Genomic DNA, 20,462 nt, shown 5'->3' with positions numbered 1-20,462 from the left:
TTAATTGACCATAAATGTATGGGTTTGTTTCTGTATTCTTGATTCCATTCTATTTGTATAAAAAATTTTGGGTGGGGGGGTACTGGGGATTGAACTCAGGGGTACTTGATTTCACTTGAACTTACACAGGACACTGATGTACAGTGCATGGTACTTGTCCACATTCTCCTTGTTAGGAATTTTAATCTTGGGGATTGTTGGAGGTTGCAGGGAGTTGCAAAAAGGAGTGGTTACATCCTAGCCCTATTTTGTATTTTATTTAGAGACAGGGTCTCACTGAATTGCTTAGAGCCTTACTTTTGCTGAGGCAAGCTTTGAACTCGTGATCCTCCTGCCTCAGCCTCCTGAGCCACTGGGATTACAGGTATGAGCCACCAAGCCCGGCATAAATAGTATTTTAATGAAGAATTTTCCCTGAGCCTTAACCCGGGAAAACCATGAGTAGAATCATGCCATTTTTGCCCTCGTTTATGACTAAATTTGGTGGAGCCCTGTAGGATCTCACTTAGGAATAAGAAGCAGAAAAATGGTTGTCTAGGAAATCAGGAATGGGATCTGTAGTGGCTCATGGAGAGAACTTAGGTTTGGAATTAGTAAGACCTGGATTTGAATGCTAGTTCTATCCAAAATTATATGGCTTTGTGTAAGTTTCTTAACCTCTAGGAACTTCAGCTACTATGAAATGGGGATGATGGCAATGTCAATCTCAGAGGGCATTAACATTAAGAGACAAAAGTTGTGAAAGTGATGACATGGTCCCTGGTCCCTAACAGTAGGTATTTGACATCAAGCAAATTTATAGCTGATTCATGGTCTTGTGGATCCCTCCCATCTGACTCAGAGTGGTTGTATGGGGTTAGGAAAGGTGGGCTATTCCATGGTAACCTGTGCCAGTTCCTGTGTTTCTGCTTCTGTCTCCTACACTTATAGCAGCTATAGTTCCATTCCCTCACCTCTTTTGTCAGGTGTGGTGTAAAGGGTGGATGATAAAGAAGAAGGAAATAGCTTTCTACACACCAACTTTCTGGTCAGAAGAATAAATTTTAGATTTGACGGATGCCCAGTAGTGAACTACAGTGTAATTAGGAAATAGTTGTATACTGTTTTATATATCTAGAACTTTATTTTTATAGAAGAAACACGTAGTTTCATGGTGGATCTGGAACTCTGTCATAGGTGAGGGAATCCTGTCTGCATGAGCCACAGTTCAGGCCCCTTGTTTACCTTGTGGCAGTCCCCAAATTGTAAGGAAAGAACCTGAGATGAAACAAGCTACCTTTCTTCTACACAAAGCTTCTCATTTTAACCCTAAATAGTAATGGTATTGCTAAGGTTTAGGAGGACAGGGCACAGTGTTTGTTGGCTTCTCGTTACTTCAATTAGTTGGTTAGAGTGACTCATAAGACTCTAAACAGGGTTGTTGCCCTAAAACTGTTTCCTTTCTCCATATTTGACTCTGTCACTTGGGAGGGGATACCATTTCTGGAACCCAGATTCAATAAGTACTTTTGGCTTGGTTGTCATCACTTCATATCCTTAAGATCCAGCTCCTCTCCACATTCTTCCTTTATTATTTTCTCTATTTGGATCCTTTGTGACTTTGTGGGTTTAGTAACAGGGAATCTGGCTTCTGTTATATGATTGTCAACTCCTGAGTCTCAGGAAGGCCATATTCAACTTTGTGTTGGTCAAACAACTTGCGCAGGGCACTGATGTAGAGTGCATGGTACTCGTCCACAGTCTCCTTGTTGGGCATTTTAATCTTGGGAATTGGCAGGGGTTCCCCAACTGTGGAGAAGGAAAAAAGAGAAGCATCAGAGTTCCCACCCCAAGTCACACTACCCTTCCCTCACTGGGGCCACATACTGACAGTATCTGGGCCCTTCCCCTTCCTTCATGCTTTTTTATTGTTGTTGATCTTTCTTTCTTTCTTACTTCCACCCTCCCTCCCTTCCTTCCTTCTCTCTCTCTCTCTCTCTCTCTCTCTCTCTCTCTCTCTCTCTCTCTCTCTCTCTCTCTCGGGATTGAGCCCAGGGATGCTTTATCACTGAGCTATATCCCCAGCCCCCCCCCCTTTTTAAATGTTACTGCTGAATTGCTGAGGCTGTCATTTAACTTGTAGTACTCCTGCCTGGGAGTGCAGGCATGCACCACTGCACCCTGTACTTTCTTCATTTTTCACCCCTCTACCCCTGCTCCAGCACTATATTGGCCCTCATGCTCTGGCCACCTAATATCAACCATATTGCAGAGAACCAGAGTAAACACAGGAGGGAGCTGAAGGAGTGTGTATGAATAATGATGTACTCATGACAGCTGTTGAACTCTCTCACCTGGGAATGGCCACAACTGTTATCTGCTTAATTGTCTTCCCCACCCTACTCTAAACCACACCTACTAGAATTCCTTTTGTCCCATCCTAGCTGTTAGTCTGATCTCCTAGGACTTGATGACTTGAGGTGGGGGGATCAAGGACCCACTCTGCCCAGGGAATGCAGGAAGCTCACCAACAGTGTTAATGGGCCGATTGAAAGGCAGTAAGCCCCAGGATCCACGAGTGAGGCCCCGGCCATGGAAGGTACACAAATTTATTCCCAGGACTTTTTTAAATGCTCCCTGGATGATTTTTTGAAAGAATCTTAACCATGTGCCTTCAGGGAACGTCTCCTGATTGTGAACTTCATTCTCACCGAAGGAATAGGAAGGGACAAGGTATGCCCTGCAAAGAGAAGGGCAGGGTATGAAATCCCGGAGGAAGCAAATCCTCCCCAAGCAAAATCTCCCCCGGGAAAACTCCATCCAAGATCAGAAATTTCTCCAATATCCTCATTATAGGTCAAAAATTTAAGCATTCAAGTATACCTGCCAGGTCCCACCCTCCCAAACGAACTGTGACAGAATGAAACTAATCTCGGACACCTAACTGCCTACAGTGAATCCAGCATCCAGAATGATCTTCCTAAATTGCATATGTGGACATATCACTGCTCTCACTGAAACTCTTCCAGAACTCCTCACTGTGTACTGTAGGGCTTAGCATGGCCTTTGTGCTCCAGCTCTCCCTACTTGGCTAGCTCCCCCTTTCCCTGCTCCTTCCTTGAGCCCTGTTTAGCCATACTAAGTGTGCAAAGTTCTCTCTCATCTATGTGTTCATGCTGCTCCCTCTGTCTTTTTGTGGCAAATTCCACTTTGCCTTTCAATTCTCAGTTCTGATATTGTCCCCTAGAAGAAATTTTCTTTAGCTACCTCCAATTCCCCACCCCCTACAGTGGCTTTGGTGCCCCTCATCTACTGCTGACCTGTCTCTTGTCCTCTCACTCCCTAGCCCTGCGTTACAGTCATCTCCTTTCCTGTCTGACTTCCCTAGGAGATGGCAAGCCCATCAAAAATGAGAATAGCATCATATTCACCTTTGAATCCCAAGGGCCTAACATGGTACCTGATATTTCATATATCCTCATGGAATGCTTGAATTCTTTCTCCCTTTTCATCTGACTCGAATCTCCTACTATTTAAATTCACAGTTCAGATGTCACTGAACTATGAAACCTCTATTCTGGTTTAAAGTCTTTCCATGGAATTGACGCTCCCATAGCAATTACTATACATCTCCCTTATGCACTTGGTTCATTCAACAAATATCTCTTGAGTTCTTTCTATGTGCCAGCATTGTTCTAGGCCCTCAGAATATATCAGTGAACACATTGGATCAAAAAAAAAATCTCTGACCTCATGGAACTTACTTTTTTACTTTTACTAAAATACCAGGTAAATAAAATAGATGATATATAAGAAGATGATAAATACAATAGGAAAACAGTAAAGCAGGAGAGTCAGGATAGAGCCATTTGAAAAGAGATGTTTCAGCAAAGGCTTGAAGGATGTACAGGAATGGACCAAGCAGCCATGTGGAGGAATAGTGCTCCAGGCGGAGGGGACATGAGGGCAAGACCCTAAGGCAAGAGTATATGTACTTGGGAAACAGCAAGGAGGCCAGTGGAGTTGTGAAGGCACAAACAAGGGGAGGAAGTAATGGGTGATAAGGTCAGGAAGGAGAGGTGGCTGAGGACTAGATGAGACTTAGTGTCTTTTAGACCCTTTTGAGGATTTTGGCTTTTGTTCCAAATAACATGGGAGCCACTGGAGCATTTTGAGTGTGAGATGATCTGACTTATATTGAACAAAATTATTCTGGCTATAGTTGTGAATGGACTCTTGGAAATAAGGGAGGGAGACAGAAGCAGGGAGAGTAGATAGAAGTATTATATGATGGTAATTTAAACTAGGTGGTTGTGTGAGATGGTAAATGATTCTGATTACATTTTGTAATGATATGTGTGTGGGTCTGTCTTCCACAATGGACTGTGGGTTTGTGAGGACCAGGTCTTATTTATTTCTAGAGTCTCAGTGCCTAGTCCTATGCCCTACACATAGTAGGTATTTGATAACTGCTGAATGAGTGAAAATATATATTTAAAAAATATATTTTTTCAAACCAGATTAGATGTTCTTCGGCTTTGTGCCTTATTCATCTTGGCAATCCTCGTAGCACCAGGGCTAGTGCCTTCCTTGACCTTTGGAGATTCTCAGGGTCTCCCAGTGAGTAGATGGATATAGAATGAAGCCCCACTTCCCTAGACCCCCAGCTTACCAGGCTAATGGGCATAAGGTGCAAGGTTTCCTATAATTCTTTCACCAACTTCAAGTGAGAAAGTTGTCCACTGTAATATGTCTGGAGGTTCAAACATCCCCAAGTCACAGTAGTAAAGGGGTAGAAGGAAACAGAGTGAAGAAGGCCCCCCCTAACAGGTTTCCCAGAGAGGACACCATTTTGGAGAGGGCTACAGAGGTCCTGTGTCATTATGAGAAGAGAGCCCACAACCCAGGGACCCACCCTGTCTTCAGAGCCAATTTCACAAAACCTTTGCGATTTTTTAGCAAGATGGTGGAGGCTCCTGGGCGGCACAAGAGGGCTTCTGCAGCTCCACCCACCACAATAGTCACAGCATTTCCTGAGCCTTTCTTGGTCAGCAAGTACTCCAGGGCCAACTCACTCACTGGGCATATACCTGTGAAACCAGAGTCAAGTGGTAGAAGAAACTTGGTGCAGGGTTTTTCCAGACTCTTTCTGTTGGAGACAGTTTTGTCTCCTGCTTATTGCTGTTCCCACCCTCTGTCTTTGGCCCCCATATCCTGGGCTAGACTTAGCCTGAGGTGGATCCTTAGGCCTACATGCTTAACTTGGGGGTCTGTGCTGATACAATTGGGACTATACTGAGTTCCTCTGCCTTCTTCCATCCAGAGCCTACTACATTCTAAATCAACATTCTTTGAAACCCATGAACTACAGCCATCTTCCACTCTTCTCAGGCTGACACCACTGAAGACCCTCCAGAGTTCTTTTCTCCATGGGTGATCAGGACTAGAGCCACCATCAACATGCTTCTTCCCTAAGGGAAACCTGCCAAAGGGGAGCCATTGGCTGGTGGTTTTAAAGAGTAGGCAGACCTGGCAGGCTATCTAAGCCAAACTGAAATGAACAGTGGAAGGTGGATGACACCTTGTTGTTCAATGTTAGCCAGAGTCTTTCATCACTTCTGAATCCTGTCTTTGCCCTTCACTCACCTTCTACTCTCTACTGCGATGACAAAAATTGACTCCAGGATCCAGCTTTGGAGAGAGATCCTGCACCAGGGTCATGTCAACCTCAGAGGGAAGCAGAAGCATCCCCTAGGATTCTAGTAATTCTACTTGTCCCCTTCAGATAAATGTATCTTACCTCTGGTGTCCAGAAGGATGAATATTCATCTAGAGAGGACATCTGTCAGGCTGCCCTGGCTTAAAGCCTGGTGTGGGGAAGTTGTCCTGATGACATCTTATGCAAGGGCAGAGGTGTTCCAAGGAGATAAAGTTCATGAACCAAAAGTATACTAGCTGGTATGAGAGACTCTAAAATGTTTTTAAGCTACCCTTGGATGAGAGCTGTATGGATGACTGGCCATAAGAAAGCAATTGACATCCCAGAAAAGAGTCTGGTGAATCATTTCTGATTTTTGTTTATGATTCTGTTTAATACTTGGCTTTCAACTTCTACTTTCCATTTTGGCATTGATCCTGAACTCAGCCTTCTGGTTCCCTCTGTGAAAGGAATCCTGGCAAATCATATGAATGCCTGTAACTTCCCCGGTTGCCCAACCAAATCCTGCCTCCCAGATCTCAGATGGAATCATATGCTTCACCACATACTCCTGACACTGGCCCAGTGTGTTCTAGATTCAATTTTTACCAAGTTCTTTTCTATGAGGGAATGACTGTCAGTGCTTATCAGTGTTGGAGCCCTGAGATACATTCTAAAATGGAATAATTGTACCAAAAAGAATTTCAGTTGTATGTATACATAGAAAATACTAATCAAAAGTAAATAAATGAAGGAATGTAAGGAAGATCATTAGAGGAGAAGAGGGAGAATGGGGGAGGGAGGAGGGAAAGAAAAGCAGGGGGAATGGGGATTTAAATCAAATCCCTTGCATATGTTATTTTGCCAAAATGAACCCAAGTGCTATGTATAATTTTAATGCTCAAATAAAAAATAAGCAAAATTTAAAAGTTGAATGATTTATTATACTCACCCATTGACATTACATATTCTCGCACAATTGGGATCCAGAAGATCCCTTCCAAGGTCGCTAAAACGGGAGTGATGGATGGGAAAATCTGAGCAAAACCACTGGCCTCAGTGGCAAAGTTGATGAAGACACCATAAGAGAAAATTCCATGGGGGTGGCTGCCAATGATGTAGTTGTGTTTGGGAGAAAGGTCATGTGTCTTCACCAGCTGTTAGAGGGAGAATGAGTCAGAGCATTGGCTAGGCAGAAGAAAGAGGGGATGGGTAGACTCAGACCCCAATGGGTAGCCTATGTTTCCTTCTAGGAGCCTCAAATCTTTGCTCCTTGGGATGCCATCATTGACATAGGCTTGCCAGGAATCGTAGTGGTCAAAGAGGCTAAACTGGGTTTTTCACTGTTCATCTGTTCCCCCACCTGCCCATCCATCTTGGGTCTCTGCTCTGCAGTATACCTCTGGGCCTTGACCTTCACTGATGGCCACCAGCACTCTTGAATAAATGGAACTGGATAGGGGGTCGGAGTCTGGGCATAAAGGACCAAGGGCATCCAGAAGAAAGATAGTCACCTTTACTGGGAAGTAATTTTTGAAATACTTCCAGAGGGTCCAGTTTCGTACCCAAGCTGAATGCCTACCACCTGTGGATAGAAAAGGGAAGGGAAGAGCAGTTGGAGACTTGTCAGTCCCTTTAGCTCTCCCACAGGTGAAGAGTTCTGTTGGAAGTACTCATGCCCTTAAAGGATTCCACACCTTAAAGCTCTAAGTACCATCCCTAACCCAACTCCCAAGACAGGAAGCCCCTATTCCTCTGGAGCCATCCAAAAAGTTTTTGGGACAACATCTCAAGGCTGGGGGCACCTTCTCAGAAACTCCAATCTCTTAAATCTTTCTGGGCAGCCTGGCAAAGCCCTCTGTCCCCTTCTTTCCCCACTGTATTTCCCCCTCCCCTTCATCCACTTCCTTCACCTTGAGGTTTTATCTGTGGCACAGGCAGGACCATCATTCTGCCCCCATCACTTACCTTGACTGTGAGTATTCCAATCATAAGCAAGCCAGGCTAAGGCAAGCACAGCCAAGTACCAGAATCTAGTGAACACCATGAAGTAGGGTATACTGATAATGGAAATAGTTCCTGAGGAGACACATGGGATCATGCACTTCAGTTTCTTTCCAGTTTCAGCACACCTCCCATAACTCCCATCTCCACTCCACACCAAAGGAGCAGCACAAAGTCAGAGTGGCCTCTTCTCTCCTTCTCCCCTTGTACTCTTGCCTAGCTCTTCTGTGGTCCAGGAAGACCTCTGAAATATTGGATCTGGAGCTCTCAATGGCTGAGATTTTAACAGCAGAACCATGAAGTGCTCAGAGCAGACCTTCATAAGGGGTCCAAGGACAGCAGTACTTTTTAGAAAATAGAATATCATGTTGGGCTGGTGGCTGATTATTCCCATTCTGGAACTTCAGGAAATTCTTTCTAAAATCTTGACCCTCCTTTCTTTCTTTTCTAAACCACTAAGTCTGCGCATTCCAGAGCTTGCCTGCAGTATACAGGCTATTTGATTCTGAGGGAAAAAATGCAGAATAGAAATTGCCTGACCATGTTCTGTTTTTTCCCTTTCACAATGTTATGAAAGTTCAAACGGGGAAAAAATTTATCTCTGTTAGCAAAGGAACACAGCAGGCTATGAAATGCAAACAATACTTCTTACAGTTCTGGGAAATGAATGCCATTTTATTTTTATGTAGTTTTTGCCATGTTGGGGATTGAACTCAGGTCCTTGTGCATTACATCTGATACAAGTGCTCTACCACTGAGCTACATTCCATTTTTAAATCTGCATTCATGGAAAAGATGGGCTAAATACACATATTGTGAATTAAAAAAAAAGACCTAGCTAAGGGAATGACATTTTTAACAAGCTGCCACATCATGGTAGATGAAATTTTCAGAGAAACAAAAGAAACTCGAGTTGCCAACAGGCTTGTCTCTTGCATTTGAGACATAAATGAAAATACCAGTAAAAAAGACACAGTGGGCATTTCTTTTAAAACTCAGGTTATGAACAGGGCATGGTGATGCCCACCTATATTCCCAGCAATTTTGGAGGCTGAGGCAGAAACATCATAAGTTTGAGGCCAGCCTTGGCAATTTAGCCAGACTCTGTCTCAATAATAATAATAAGGCTAGGGGTATGGATCAGTGGGAGAGCACTTGCCTACCGTGTGCTGGGCTCTGGGTTCCATCCAGTATTGCAAAAAAACAAAAACAAAAATTTCTAATTAAAGGTGGTCTAAATGTATCTTGCTTTGAAAAAAATTTTGTTGAAATCTTCAGTATTTATAATAGTGCCTGGCATATAGTAGGTCAACAAATATCTAGACTGGCTGAAAAATAAATAAATAAATAGATAAATAAATATTTTCTCTTTAAAGTCAACTTAAGTGATTAATGTTTAGTTAGCATGTGCAATGCTATTTAAATATGACATTATTTTAAAAGTGTAGCCAGATTGTGTGCCTTCTTACATATTTGGTTTATCTACCAGTCCTCAGGTAGCCTAGGTGCCCTTGCCTGGATAAACACCATCTTGTGGAATTTATTGGAACTGCAGGTGTGGCTCTGCAGGAAACCAGAAGTGCAATCTGAGAACAAGCCTTCCAGATCCAGCCTATTTGAATATCATCAGTGTAACGGGCGAGTTGACAAAAGTGGGATTGTAGGATATCGTGAAGATAAAGGGAAGATCGGTAATGTAGAAGAAGGAGACTGAGAGGCAGAGTAGAGGGATGGGTTAGGGGAGGCAATGCAGAATGAATTCTTTAAAAAATATGTTATCTGCATATATAAATATACCACAGGGAACCTCACCTTTATGCATTAGTAAAAAGAACCAATTAAATATAACTAAATAGCTAGGTGTGGTGGTGCATGTCTGTAATCCCAGTTACTCGGGAGGCTGAGGCAGGAGAATTGCAAGTTCAAGGCCAGCCTCTGCAGCTTAGGGAAACCCTAAGCAAGTTAGCAAGACCCTGTTTCAAAATAAAAAGTAAAAAGGACTGGGGATGTGGCTCAGTGGTTAAGAGGATGGAAAGGAAGTCTAGTAGAGTAGAGCTTCAAAATAGAATGGAGAGGGGAGGGAGAACCTGAGGAAAAGGGGAAGATCATGAACTGAAATTGAATTCCATGCATGTATGACTTTGTCAGGAGGAACCCAACTACTATGTACAACTATAAAGCTCTAATAAAAGATAAATAAATAAAAATAAAGAGAATAAACAGAGGCCCAAAGTAGAAAAGCTAAAGATCACAAAACAAGGAATTTCATGACATAAAGCAAAGGCATCTGGGGAAGGAGTGATGAAAAATAAGCACTTGTGTGTATGTGTGTGTGACACTCCCTTAGGCATGACATTGAGACCAGGAGACAGTTCCAACATCTTGTTCACAGTCAAGTGAATGAATGTGAAGAGGATTATCAAGAATGAATTTCAGGGCTGGGGATGTGGCTCAAGCGGTAGCGCGCTCGCCTGGCATGCGTGCGGCCTGGGTTCGATCCTCAGCACCACATACCAACAAAGGTGTTGTGTCCGCTGAAAACTAAAAAAAAAATATTTAAAAAAATTCTCTCTCTCTCTCTAAAAAAAGGAATGAATTTCATATACATAGGTTACTTTTTCAAAAAATTGCAGTGCTGGGGATTGATCCAGAGTCTCAGGTATTCTAGGCAAATACTCTATCACTGAGCCATATCCCTAGCCCCACAGGTTTCTAATTTAGTTTGTACTGAGGCTGACCAAGCCATTCTAAAAGATGTGCAGTTGTAGCTCATCATCATTCTAATTTGCATTTCCCTGATTGCTGATGATGCTTACCAGCTTTTTCTTTGCTTATCTGCCTTCTGTGTTTCCTCTTTAGTGAAACTTCTGTTCAAATCTTTTGCCCATTTTTCAATTGGGTTATTTGTTTTTTTACTATTGACTTTGGGAGGTGCTTATTCATTTTAAATACAAATCTGTTCTGGTATGTGATTTGCAAATATTTTCTCCCAGTCCTTGTCTATCTTTTATTTCTCTTAATGGGGGGGGGTCTCTTTCTTAGTGTGAAACCTTTTGACTTTGATGAATTTATTTTTTCCTTTTGTAAGTTGTGCTTGTGTATGTGTGTGCATGTGTGTGTGCATGCATGTGTGTGTGTGAGAGAGTGTGCATGTGGTACTGAGAACTGAATCCAAGACTGTTCTACCACTGAGCTGCATCCCCAGCCCTTTTATTTTTTTTGAGACAGGGTCTTATTAAGTTCCTGAGGGTAGCCAGAACATATGATCCTCCTGCCTCAGCCTCCTTCCTGGCTGGGATTATAGGGGTACACCAACATGCCCAGCTTTGGTGAATATTTTTGATGTGCTATTTGATTTGGTTCCTTCATATTTTGTTGAGAATTTTTGCTTCTTCTATTTTCTCATTAGGATTATGGACCTAGTAGTTTTCTTGCCTGCCTTTTATATCAGGGTAATGCTGGCCTTGTAAAATGAGTTTGGAAGTGTTCCCTCCTCTTTAGTTTTTTTGGAAGCATTTAAGAAATGTTGAGTGCCAGATACTGTGGAACACACTTGTAATCCTAGCTACTTGAAAAGCTGAAGCAGGAGGATCTCAAGTTTGAGGCCAGTCTTAGTAAGATCCTGTCTCCAAATTAAAAATAAATAAATAAAAAAGGGCTAGGGATGTAGCTTAGTGGTAAAGCACTCTTGGGTTCAGTCCCCAGTATTGCAAAAATTATTGATATTAATTCTTCTTTGAATGTTTGGTAGAATTCAGTCATGAAGCCATCTAGTTCTGGGCTTTAACTTGTTGGGAGATTTTTGATTATTGACACAATCTCCTTACTCATTATTGGTCTGTTCAGATTTTCTAATTCTTCATGATTCATTCTTGGTAGGTCATATATATCTAGGAATGTATCCATTTCTTCTACGTTTCCAATTTACTGGCATGTGATCATTCATACTAGTCTTATGATCCTCTGTATTTCTGTAGTATCAGTAGTCATGTATCCTCTTTCATGTTTTATTTTATTTGATATTATCTCTCTTTTTCTTGGTTAGTCTAATTAAAGGTTTGTCAAGGACTGGGGTTGTAACATAGTGATAGAGTACTTGTCTTGCATATGTGAGGCACTGGGTTAGATCCTCAGCACCACATAAAAATAAATAAAGATATTGTGGTCCATCTACAACTAAGAAAAAAAATTTTAAAAAGGTTTGTCAATGTTATCTTTTCAAAAAGCCAACTCTTGCATTTGTTGATCTTTTCCATTATTTTTTCTAGTCTCTATTTCATTTATTTATACTCTAATCCTTATTATTTCCTTCCTTTTGCTAACTTTGGACTTAGTTTATTGTTTTTATAGTTTTTGAACTAAAAATTAGTATGCTTGAGATCTTTCTTTTTTCTTTATGTGTTTATTGACATAAATGTTTTTATTGTATTTATTCAGAAGTATTTCACTCTTTGATGATATTAAAGGGGTACTGTGTTTTAAATTTCTACTTTCAGTCGATCCCCTATTTTGATGCTGTTCCTTTATTTTGAATACTATCTCCCTAACTTTCTGCTTATCAAAATTTCCTCAGCTTTCTAGACTTAGCTTAAAGTACACTAACTTGGTGATATCTTTGCTAATCCCCTGGATAGAATTAAAGCTTTCCTCCTCTGCATCCTTCTAACATGCTGTGTTCCTGTTTGTCCCTGTTCAATTTAGTCTGCTTGTGTAGCTAGTACCTCATGTCTGGCCCTTTCCCTGTTATACATAACTTTGAAAGTAGTCATTAGCTTGGGGCCAAGCACAGGCAGATGACTCATGATATGTATTTGTTACATTGAATTGTAGTACAGGGAGAAGTTCAATTTCAAAATTATCCAAGTGGCAGGTGAAAGTTAATAGGAAGAAAAACCACAAGTGCCCTTCTTCCAAATAAGGAAATGGCATCAGAGGTGTGTGTGTGTGTGTGTGTGTGTGTGTGTGTGTGTAAGGCCGTGGGTAACCAGTTATTTCCAGTATAAGCTGGAAATGAAGGGTGAAAACATTATGTTTTAGAGTAATGAATGAAAGTTTTGGCAACACCTGTCAAATGGAGTCAGTTGGCCCAACGCTTGCAGAAATCCAAGAATGCAGCTGGTTTGTCAAAGAGGATTTTCAGTGGCTTTAATGATTACTTATTGAAAAGCAATTAACTATAAGTGTAAGAAACTATAGTAGTAGAAGATAATGTAATAATTCAGCAAACATTGACTGGAACTGCCAGACACGTGGTGCTTATCTGTAATCCTGGTGGCTCAGGAGGCTGAGGCAGGAGGATCGAAAGTTCAAAGCCAAACACAGCAATTTAGTAAGGCCCTAAGCAATTTAGTGAGGCCTTGTCTCAAAATAAAAAATGAAAAGGGCTAGAGATGCAGTTCGGTAGTTAAGTGTCCCTATGTTCAATATCCAGTATAAAAAAAAAATACATTGACTGAGATTGCCTCATATGAAATTGCTGTGCTCAAAGTCATGGGGAGATCATTGGGGACTGGAAAAAAGAAGAAGGGAGTAAGCTTTGAAATAATGAAAATAATACAAATTTGCTCCTTGATCCTGTGTATTGAGCATTTGCTACGAGATAGCAGTCTATTCAGTACCTAAAGTGAAATTATCTTATCTAATCCTCACAATCCTGATAAGTAATTTTATTATTACCATTTCAAAGATGAATAAACTGAGGCTCAGAGAGGTCATATATCTTCACTGCAAACTTTGGAAAAAAGAAATTAGTTGGCATTTATTAAGCATTATGTACCAAGAGCTATTTTGAGCACCTTTGTGCATTAACTCATATTAATATATGTAGAAAACGAAGTTCCTGCTTTCAGGCACTCTAGGCTTCATGTGAATGTTAATATTTAAAGAAGAAGGGTAGGAGTTTGACTGATTGGTGGAGGATAGGCCTTCCATGCACAGGAAGTGCTTGAACAAATTCCTGGAGATGATAGAGTCCAAGGCCTTTGAGTAACAGTACAACCTGCAAAACTACAAGAAGCATGAGGAAGCCATAGAACAGGAAGTGAAGCTGAGAAAGAAGCTGTAGGCATTAGAGCTGAGGAGTAGTGAGTAAAGACTATTAAGCAGAGGAATGGCTTAATCATATCTGTATTTTGGGAAGACAACTTGGAATAACTGTGGGAACCATAGAAACTGTAGGCAGGGAGCTGGGGCTGTAGCTTACATGCCTAGCATGCACGAAGCACTAGGTTCAATTTCCAGGACTGAAAAAAAGGAAAAAAGAAAGAAAAACTATAGGGCTGGGGATGTGGCTCAAGCGGTAGCGCGCTCACCTGGAAAGCGCGGGGCGCTGGGTTCGATCCTCAGCACCACACACAAAGATGTTGTGTCTGCCGAAAACTAAAAAATAAATATTAAAAATTCTCTCTCTCTCTCTCTCAAAAAAAAAAAAAAAAACTGTAGCCAAGGAGATCAGCTAAGAGTTTTAGTGATTCAGGTGAGAAGCAATGGGAACCCAGAATAGGCTACTCTATATCAAACCAGTTTGAAAGATGCCAGGGGAAGTTAAAATTTCAGCCCAATGCAGTTGTAGGGAGGATGGAGAGGGAGCAGGGAAGGATGTCTTGACGGGGCCTATGGGGGATGCTGGGAATGCATTATAGTCCTTAATCTGCTTAATTTTCTAGGAACTAGTTATATTTTTTCTTCCTGAAGGTGCAACGAAATTAAAGTCTATGGTATCTACCTTGGAAGTGATTGTCATGCATCTGTGGGTCAAGTGCATGGTTGGCAGTCTCATGATGTGGTACTATGGTTTGAATGTGTCCCCAAAAATTCATGTGTTGGAAACTTCATCTCCAATGCAACAGTTTTGAGGGGTGGGAACTTTAAGTGTTTAATAGATTCATGCTGTCATTACAGGAGTGGCTTCCTGATAAAGGTGAGCATGGCTTCCTCTTGCACCTCCCTGTTGCGTGTACTCACTCTCATTTCTTGCTTTCTGCCTGCCATGGAATGATGTGGCAAAAAGACCCTCTCCAGATGCTGGCACCTTAATATTGGATTTTCCAGCCTCCAGAACTATGAGCTAAAAATACTTCTATTGTTGATAAGTTATCTAATCTGTGATACTCTGTTATAGCAGCAGAAACTAAGGTAAGGTGGTTGAACTCCGAGTAACATTAATTTCCATGATAGAAAGGAAGAAAACCACCATCTGTTGAGAATTTTCTCACTTCATTGATGATCAGGATATTTTTTTATGGTGGTGGTGGGGTTACTGGAGATTCAACTCAGAGGCACTTTACAACTGAGCCACATCTGCAGCCCTTTTTATCTTTTACTTTAAGACAGGGTCTCTCTAAGTTGTTTATGGCTTCTGTAAGTTGTTGGGGCTGGCCTCGAACTTGAGATCCTTCTTCCTCAGCCCCTTGAGCTGTTTGGATTATAGGTGTGCACCACTGTGCCCAGGTTAGGACATTCTTGAGAGACTGGCACTATGTATGCTTTGTTTCTACTATGGTGGAGTGCTCAAGATCACATAAAAAAATAACTGAGAGTTACTTGCACAAGGTCTTGTAGCAGTAGATGGCAGAACTCTGGCTGATCCCCAAGACTATATTCTATTTTTTTGTAGTATCAGAAACTAAAATTTAGAGGGCAGACTCCCCCATGTATATCAGAAGGATGTGTAAAGAGAAAAAAGAACAAGAGTTGAACTTAAAGATTTCTGCTTAGGAAGAAGGAATATGGACAGACCATCAATTTAGTTTCAAGTTCTTCAAATATAACCTATAACCCCCCCCAAAAAAATAGTGTCAAGCTAATTCATGTCCTATTTAACCACATCATTTCTTTCCTTTCCTGACTCTCCTGATCCACTCAACCATTTGTAATATTTTTTCCTTGACACCCTAATATCACTTTATCATGGCTCTTTCTTTTGCTTACCACAGCCTATCTGACATTATAGTGATTTGTGTATGTGTCCAGCACTGGCATATAAACTATGCACAATGTTAGAATGAATGATTCATTTATCTCTGTTACTAGATAGTAAAGAACATGTAATTAACTCATTTGTAGTCTCAGAAAAGGCAGCCCAAGGTCTTACTTATATTTAGTGCTCGCTCTATAACTATTGGAGAACAGATTTTAATCTCTGTAGACATCACACCTTGTAGATGACATAGCTAATTTGGTACTCGCCAAGACCCAGGATTCTTCTAATATCTAGAATAATTACTAAATGAACAGAATCAGGATGTTTAACATCTAAACTAGTAGAAAAAGCCAAATGGAATCATAATAAATCTAAAAGAAATCAAGAGCCAGGCATGGTGGCACATGCCTGTAATCCCAGCAGCTCAGGAGGCTAAAGCAAGAGGGTTGCAAGTTCAAAGCCAGCCTCAGCAATTTAACGAGGCTCCAAGCAACTTGCAAGACCCTGTCTCAAGTTAAAAAATAAAAAAGGCTGGGGGTGTAGCTCAGTGGTTAAGGGGCCCTGGGTTCAATCCTGGGTACCTAAATAAATAAATAAAGAGCACATGAAAAGATGTTTAGCATCACTAATCACTAGAAAAATGCAAGTCAAAACCACAATGAAGGGCTGGGGTTGTGGCTTAGTGGTAGTGGTAGAGCTCTTGCCTAGCATGTGTGAGGCACTGGGTTTGATCCCCAGCACCACATATAAATAAACAAATAAAATAAAGATATTGTGTCCATCTACAACTAAAAAACTATTTTAAAAAACACAAATATCATTTCATACCCATTAGCATGGTTATAGCTGCTTGTGGTGATATGTACCTGTAATCCAAGTGTCTTGGAGGCTAAAGCAGGAGGATCACAATTTCAAGGCCAGCCTTGGCAACTTAATGAGACCCTAAGCAACTTAGTGAGATCCCTGTCTCAAAAAACATAAAGGTCTGGGGATATAACTCAGTGGTAAAGTGCTCTTGGGTTCAATCTCCAGCACCAAAAAAAAAAGTGCTGCTGAGGATGTGGAGAATTAAAATTGAAAGCAGAAAATCAGAATCTTCAGGAGATTTTTATGTACCTATGTTTTTTTTTCCCCCTTCAATACTAGAAATTGAACCCAAGGACACTTCACCACTGAGCTACATCCCCAACCCTTTTTATTTTTTTTTTTTTAATTTTGAGCCAGAACCTTACTAAGTTGCTTAGGATCTCACTAAGTTGCTGAGCCTGGCCTTGAACTTGCAATCCTCCTGCCTCAGCCTCCTGAGTTGCTGGGATTACAGGCATGTGCCATCCCACTCAGTTTAAGCAGTCATGTTGAGAGCAGCATTATTTAAAGTAGCCAAGAGGCAGACGTATCTATCAATGGATGAATGCATAGACAATATTTAGTGTATGCATATAAGGTAATATTATTTAGCTTTATAAAGGAAGGAAATTCTCTACTTGGGAGGCTGAGGCAGGAGGATCTTGAATTTGAGGCCAACCTTAGCAACATAGCAAGAACCTGTCTTAAATTTTTTAAAATATTTTTTAGCTACACATGGACACAATATCTTTACTTTGTCTATTCATTTTAAGTGGTACTGAGGATTGAACCCAGTGCCTCACATGTGCAAGGCAAGCGATTTACCACTGAGTCACAACCCTAGCCCCTTAATTTTTTTTTTAAAAAGGAAATTCTGACATATGCTACCATATGGATGAATCTTAATAACATTATGCTAAGTGAAGTAAGTCAGTTAAAAAGATGAATACTGTATGATTCCACTTACATGTGGTACCTAGAATGGGCAAATTCATATACAGAAAGGAGAACAGTAGTTGCAAGTAGTGGAAGGAGAGGAAATTGGGTTATTAGTGTTTAACACATGCAGATTTTCAGTTTGAGAAAATGAAAAATTCAGGAGATGATTGATGGTGAATGTACTGAACATTACGGAACTGTAAACTTTAAAATGGTTAAAATGATAAATTTGCTGTTCTGTGTATTTTATCACAATAAAAAATAACCTTTAAAATGTAGGCAAAAGACAACATTCACATTTATAATTATGTAATTTCACTGATGACACAACCATGCCATCATGTGTCCCTAACATGCTCACTCCGGTCCTCCAGCTCTTCCAGGACCACTGGAAGCTGGAGAGATTTAGCATGAAGAAGGCTAATCCTCACCTTCTTGGTCCCTTACCTATTCAGTTGCCTGATAGTCCCTCAGTTCTTTCCCTGCCCAGAGACAGTGTCCTTTGAAAGGGGAAAAGGAATATAAGAAAAAGTACTTTAGAAAGTACTGATTTTTCTGGGAGAAAAATAAGACCATTTTAATAAGGAGAGCCACCCCAGAAGACCAAGATAATCTGGGCATTTGTGTTCAAGTATTATATTAAGGCCTTCGTGTGTAGAAGAGACCATGAGCCTAAAAGGATCCACAGCTCCTCCTCTCTCCTATTTTTAACTTTTATTTTGTTTTGAGGTGCTGGGGGTTGAACCTAGGGCAAGTCAGGCAAGTGCTCTGCCACTGAGCCACGCCCCCAGCCCTCAGCTCTTCCTCTCCTGACCTCTTTCCCTTGCTCTCTCGCCTCTATTTGTTCACTCTTTTGGGGTTCCAGACTTGAAATGATGGCTGCTAGTGCTATACCAAGTCTCTTAGGAAATTCCCTTGCCGCTCACTTTTCTAGCTGAGGACTGGAACTTAGCAAAGGGGTCTCTTTGAGGAAGTTAAGGTAGAATGCAAAGGAAAACAAAAAGAAACTGAAAAACTATAAACAAATAAGTTTACAAAAATTAACTTTCTTTTCTTTTTACAGCTAGAGTCAAACCATTGATGAGTTCAGGCATGATTCCATTTTACTGTCTATCTGTCTATCTATCATCTATCATCTATCTATTTTATTTTTGTGGCACTGGCAATTGAATCCAAGGGTGCTTCTACTATCGAGTTACATCCCCAGCCCTTTTTATCTTTTATTTTGAATTAGCATCTCCCTAAATTGCCAAAGCTAGCCTCAAACTTTTTATCCTCTTGCCTTAGCCTCCCAAGTAGAGAATTTCCTTTTTAATAAGGTATAATAAATCTTTATCTTTTGGGGATGCCATGGACCTCCCTGAAAACCTGGTGATGCTTATGGACTTCTTCTCTGAAAAATATTTTTAAATGCACAAAATAGGGCTGGGGTTATGGCTCAGTGGCAGAGCGCTTGCCTAACAAATGTGAGGCACTGGGTTCAATCCTCACCACTACATAAAAATAAATAAAGAAGGGGCTGGGGCTGGGGCTCAGTGGTAGAGCGGTCACCTAGCACATGTGAGGCCCTGGGTTTGATCCTCAGCACCACATAAAAATAAATAAATAAAATAAAGGTATTGTGTCCACCTACAACTAAAAAATAAATATTTAAATAAATAAATAAAGGTATTGTGTCTATCTACAACTAAAAAAAAACTTTTAAATGCACAAAATAAGGTTCACATACATACAAAAGTAGCCCATTATATTAAAATACAGTTATCACAATATTCCTTCAAAATATGATATTAGTAACCAATATGGATTTCTTGGTTTATGCATAAATAACAGATCTATCAGTCTTTCTAATAACTACTGGAATTTTGAAGCAGTCATGGGCATAAATGAAATTTCAAGATGCCTGTAACAACTTTAATATGAAATGCAAATCTCTGTGGTGTCTGCTGTTTACAAAGTCACAGGGGCTGCTGACACTTCTGGGGTTTATTGCCTACATTCATCATCAAAGGATATGCTCCATTTCCACTAGAGGTTAGTGAAAGGAAAAATGTATTTCTTTCAAGCCAAATTCAAAGTCTTGTAATTACCCTCAAATTCTTGGTCTGCAGACCCCTGGTTAAGATCCTCTGTTCTAAGGGGTCATATAGCCTCCCATGGATTGGAGCCAGCTGTTTTCTACCTGTTTATCCTTCAGAATGACATTATTTTTTCTCATCCTGTGTCCAGGCTTGGCCCTCTAATTGATATCCCACAAAGCCCTGGTTTCTAGCTGGCCAGAGCTTGTGTCTGTCAGCCCATCTGTTCCGCATTGATGACTATTGTGCCCTCAGTCCACCAAACAATTGGTCCTTTCTCAAAATTCTGTTCAATGAGTTACTAAGGTAGCCCTGGGTTTTTCACAATTCTCTCTCTCCAGTCTCATACTAGAAAATCACTTCATGTCTTCCTAGTAATATCAGCTTTGCAAACCACCACCACCTCTGTCCTATGCCCAAATGTGATTCTTTTCAGCCTGCTTAATAGGGGACAGCTCCTAAGAAGGCTGAAATACTCTTTAAACAAGAAAAGCCATAGCCTCACTCTTGGCCTTTGTGCCACCAGTCCAGTCCTTCCCCCCATGATGGGGCAGAACAATCAGATAATCACATCGGAACCCTCCTCATCTGGGGGTGTCTGACTTCTTGATGTGCTCCCAAAAGCTTCCCAGCCCTTGGAATTCACTCACCTAAAATAAAATAGACTGGAATCCACTGCATAACAGAGAGGGTTTGGAGGCCCTCCTGAAGATTTAGCCTGGAGAAAAAGGTCATGGTCACAGTGCTGTTCTGTTGTGGCAAGAAGCCCAACAGGAAGCTCTGAACTTCTTAAGCTGAGTTGATTATAGATGCTTTGCTATAATCTCTTATCACTTAACTGCAGGAGTTTTGTCAGCCTTGACCACACCTTTCCTCCAGTTCACTACTTATTTGAGGCCCCACCCCAACTTCCTACACATGTCTGGTTGCAGGTCAGACTATCTCATCTCTCCAATAGGTTTCCTTTCTCCATGTATGCCCAATTTAAATGTGGCAG

The 20,462-nt window shown here is 41.0% G+C and overlaps 1 protein-coding gene across 2 annotated transcripts; it reads right to left on the bottom strand.

The window, feature by feature from the left end:
- Nucleotides 1-1,093: 1,093 nt before the first annotated feature.
- Dgat2l6 (diacylglycerol O-acyltransferase 2 like 6) lies at nt 1,094-20,244 on the bottom strand. Of its 2 annotated transcripts, XM_021719931.3 has the most exons (7): nt 20,116-20,244; nt 7,646-7,756; nt 7,192-7,262; nt 6,630-6,834; nt 4,895-5,069; nt 2,508-2,719; nt 1,094-1,788 (listed from the first exon to the last, which is right to left on the bottom strand). In XM_021719931.3, exons 1-7 carry the CDS (start codon nt 20,198-20,200, stop codon nt 1,634-1,636), a joined length of 1,014 nt encoding a protein of 337 aa, XP_021575606.2. In that variant the 5' UTR covers nt 20,201-20,244; the 3' UTR covers nt 1,094-1,633. The 2 variants fall into 2 exon arrangements, with proteins under 2 accessions (XP_021575606.2, XP_077890781.1); XM_078034655.1 differs by lacking the exon at nt 7,646-7,756 and having other exon boundaries at nt 20,116-20,223.
- Nucleotides 20,245-20,462: the final 218 nt, after the last annotated feature.

Source organism: Ictidomys tridecemlineatus, chromosome X, assembly GCF_052094955.1.
Source record: "Ictidomys tridecemlineatus isolate mIctTri1 chromosome X, mIctTri1.hap1, whole genome shotgun sequence".
Classification (NCBI taxonomy): Eukaryota; Metazoa; Chordata; class Mammalia; order Rodentia; family Sciuridae; genus Ictidomys; species Ictidomys tridecemlineatus.
This window is presented reverse-complemented; position numbering and strand designations above follow the sequence as displayed.

Bases quoted from the DNA above. Each gene is read 5' to 3' on its own strand.
- Dgat2l6 (XM_021719931.3), bottom strand. From the start codon at position 20,200: ATGACCTTTTTCTCCAGGCTAAATCTTCAGGAGGGCCTCCAAACCCTC. The intron at 7,757-20,115 runs GTGAGTGAATTC...GTGTCTCCTCAG, and splicing joins TCCAGTCTATTTTATTTTAG to GAACTATTTCCATTATCAGT. The intron at 2,720-4,894 runs GTGGGTCCCTGG...TTCTCTTTGCAG, and splicing joins AAATTGGCTCTGAAGACAGG to GGCATACCTTGTCCCTTCCT.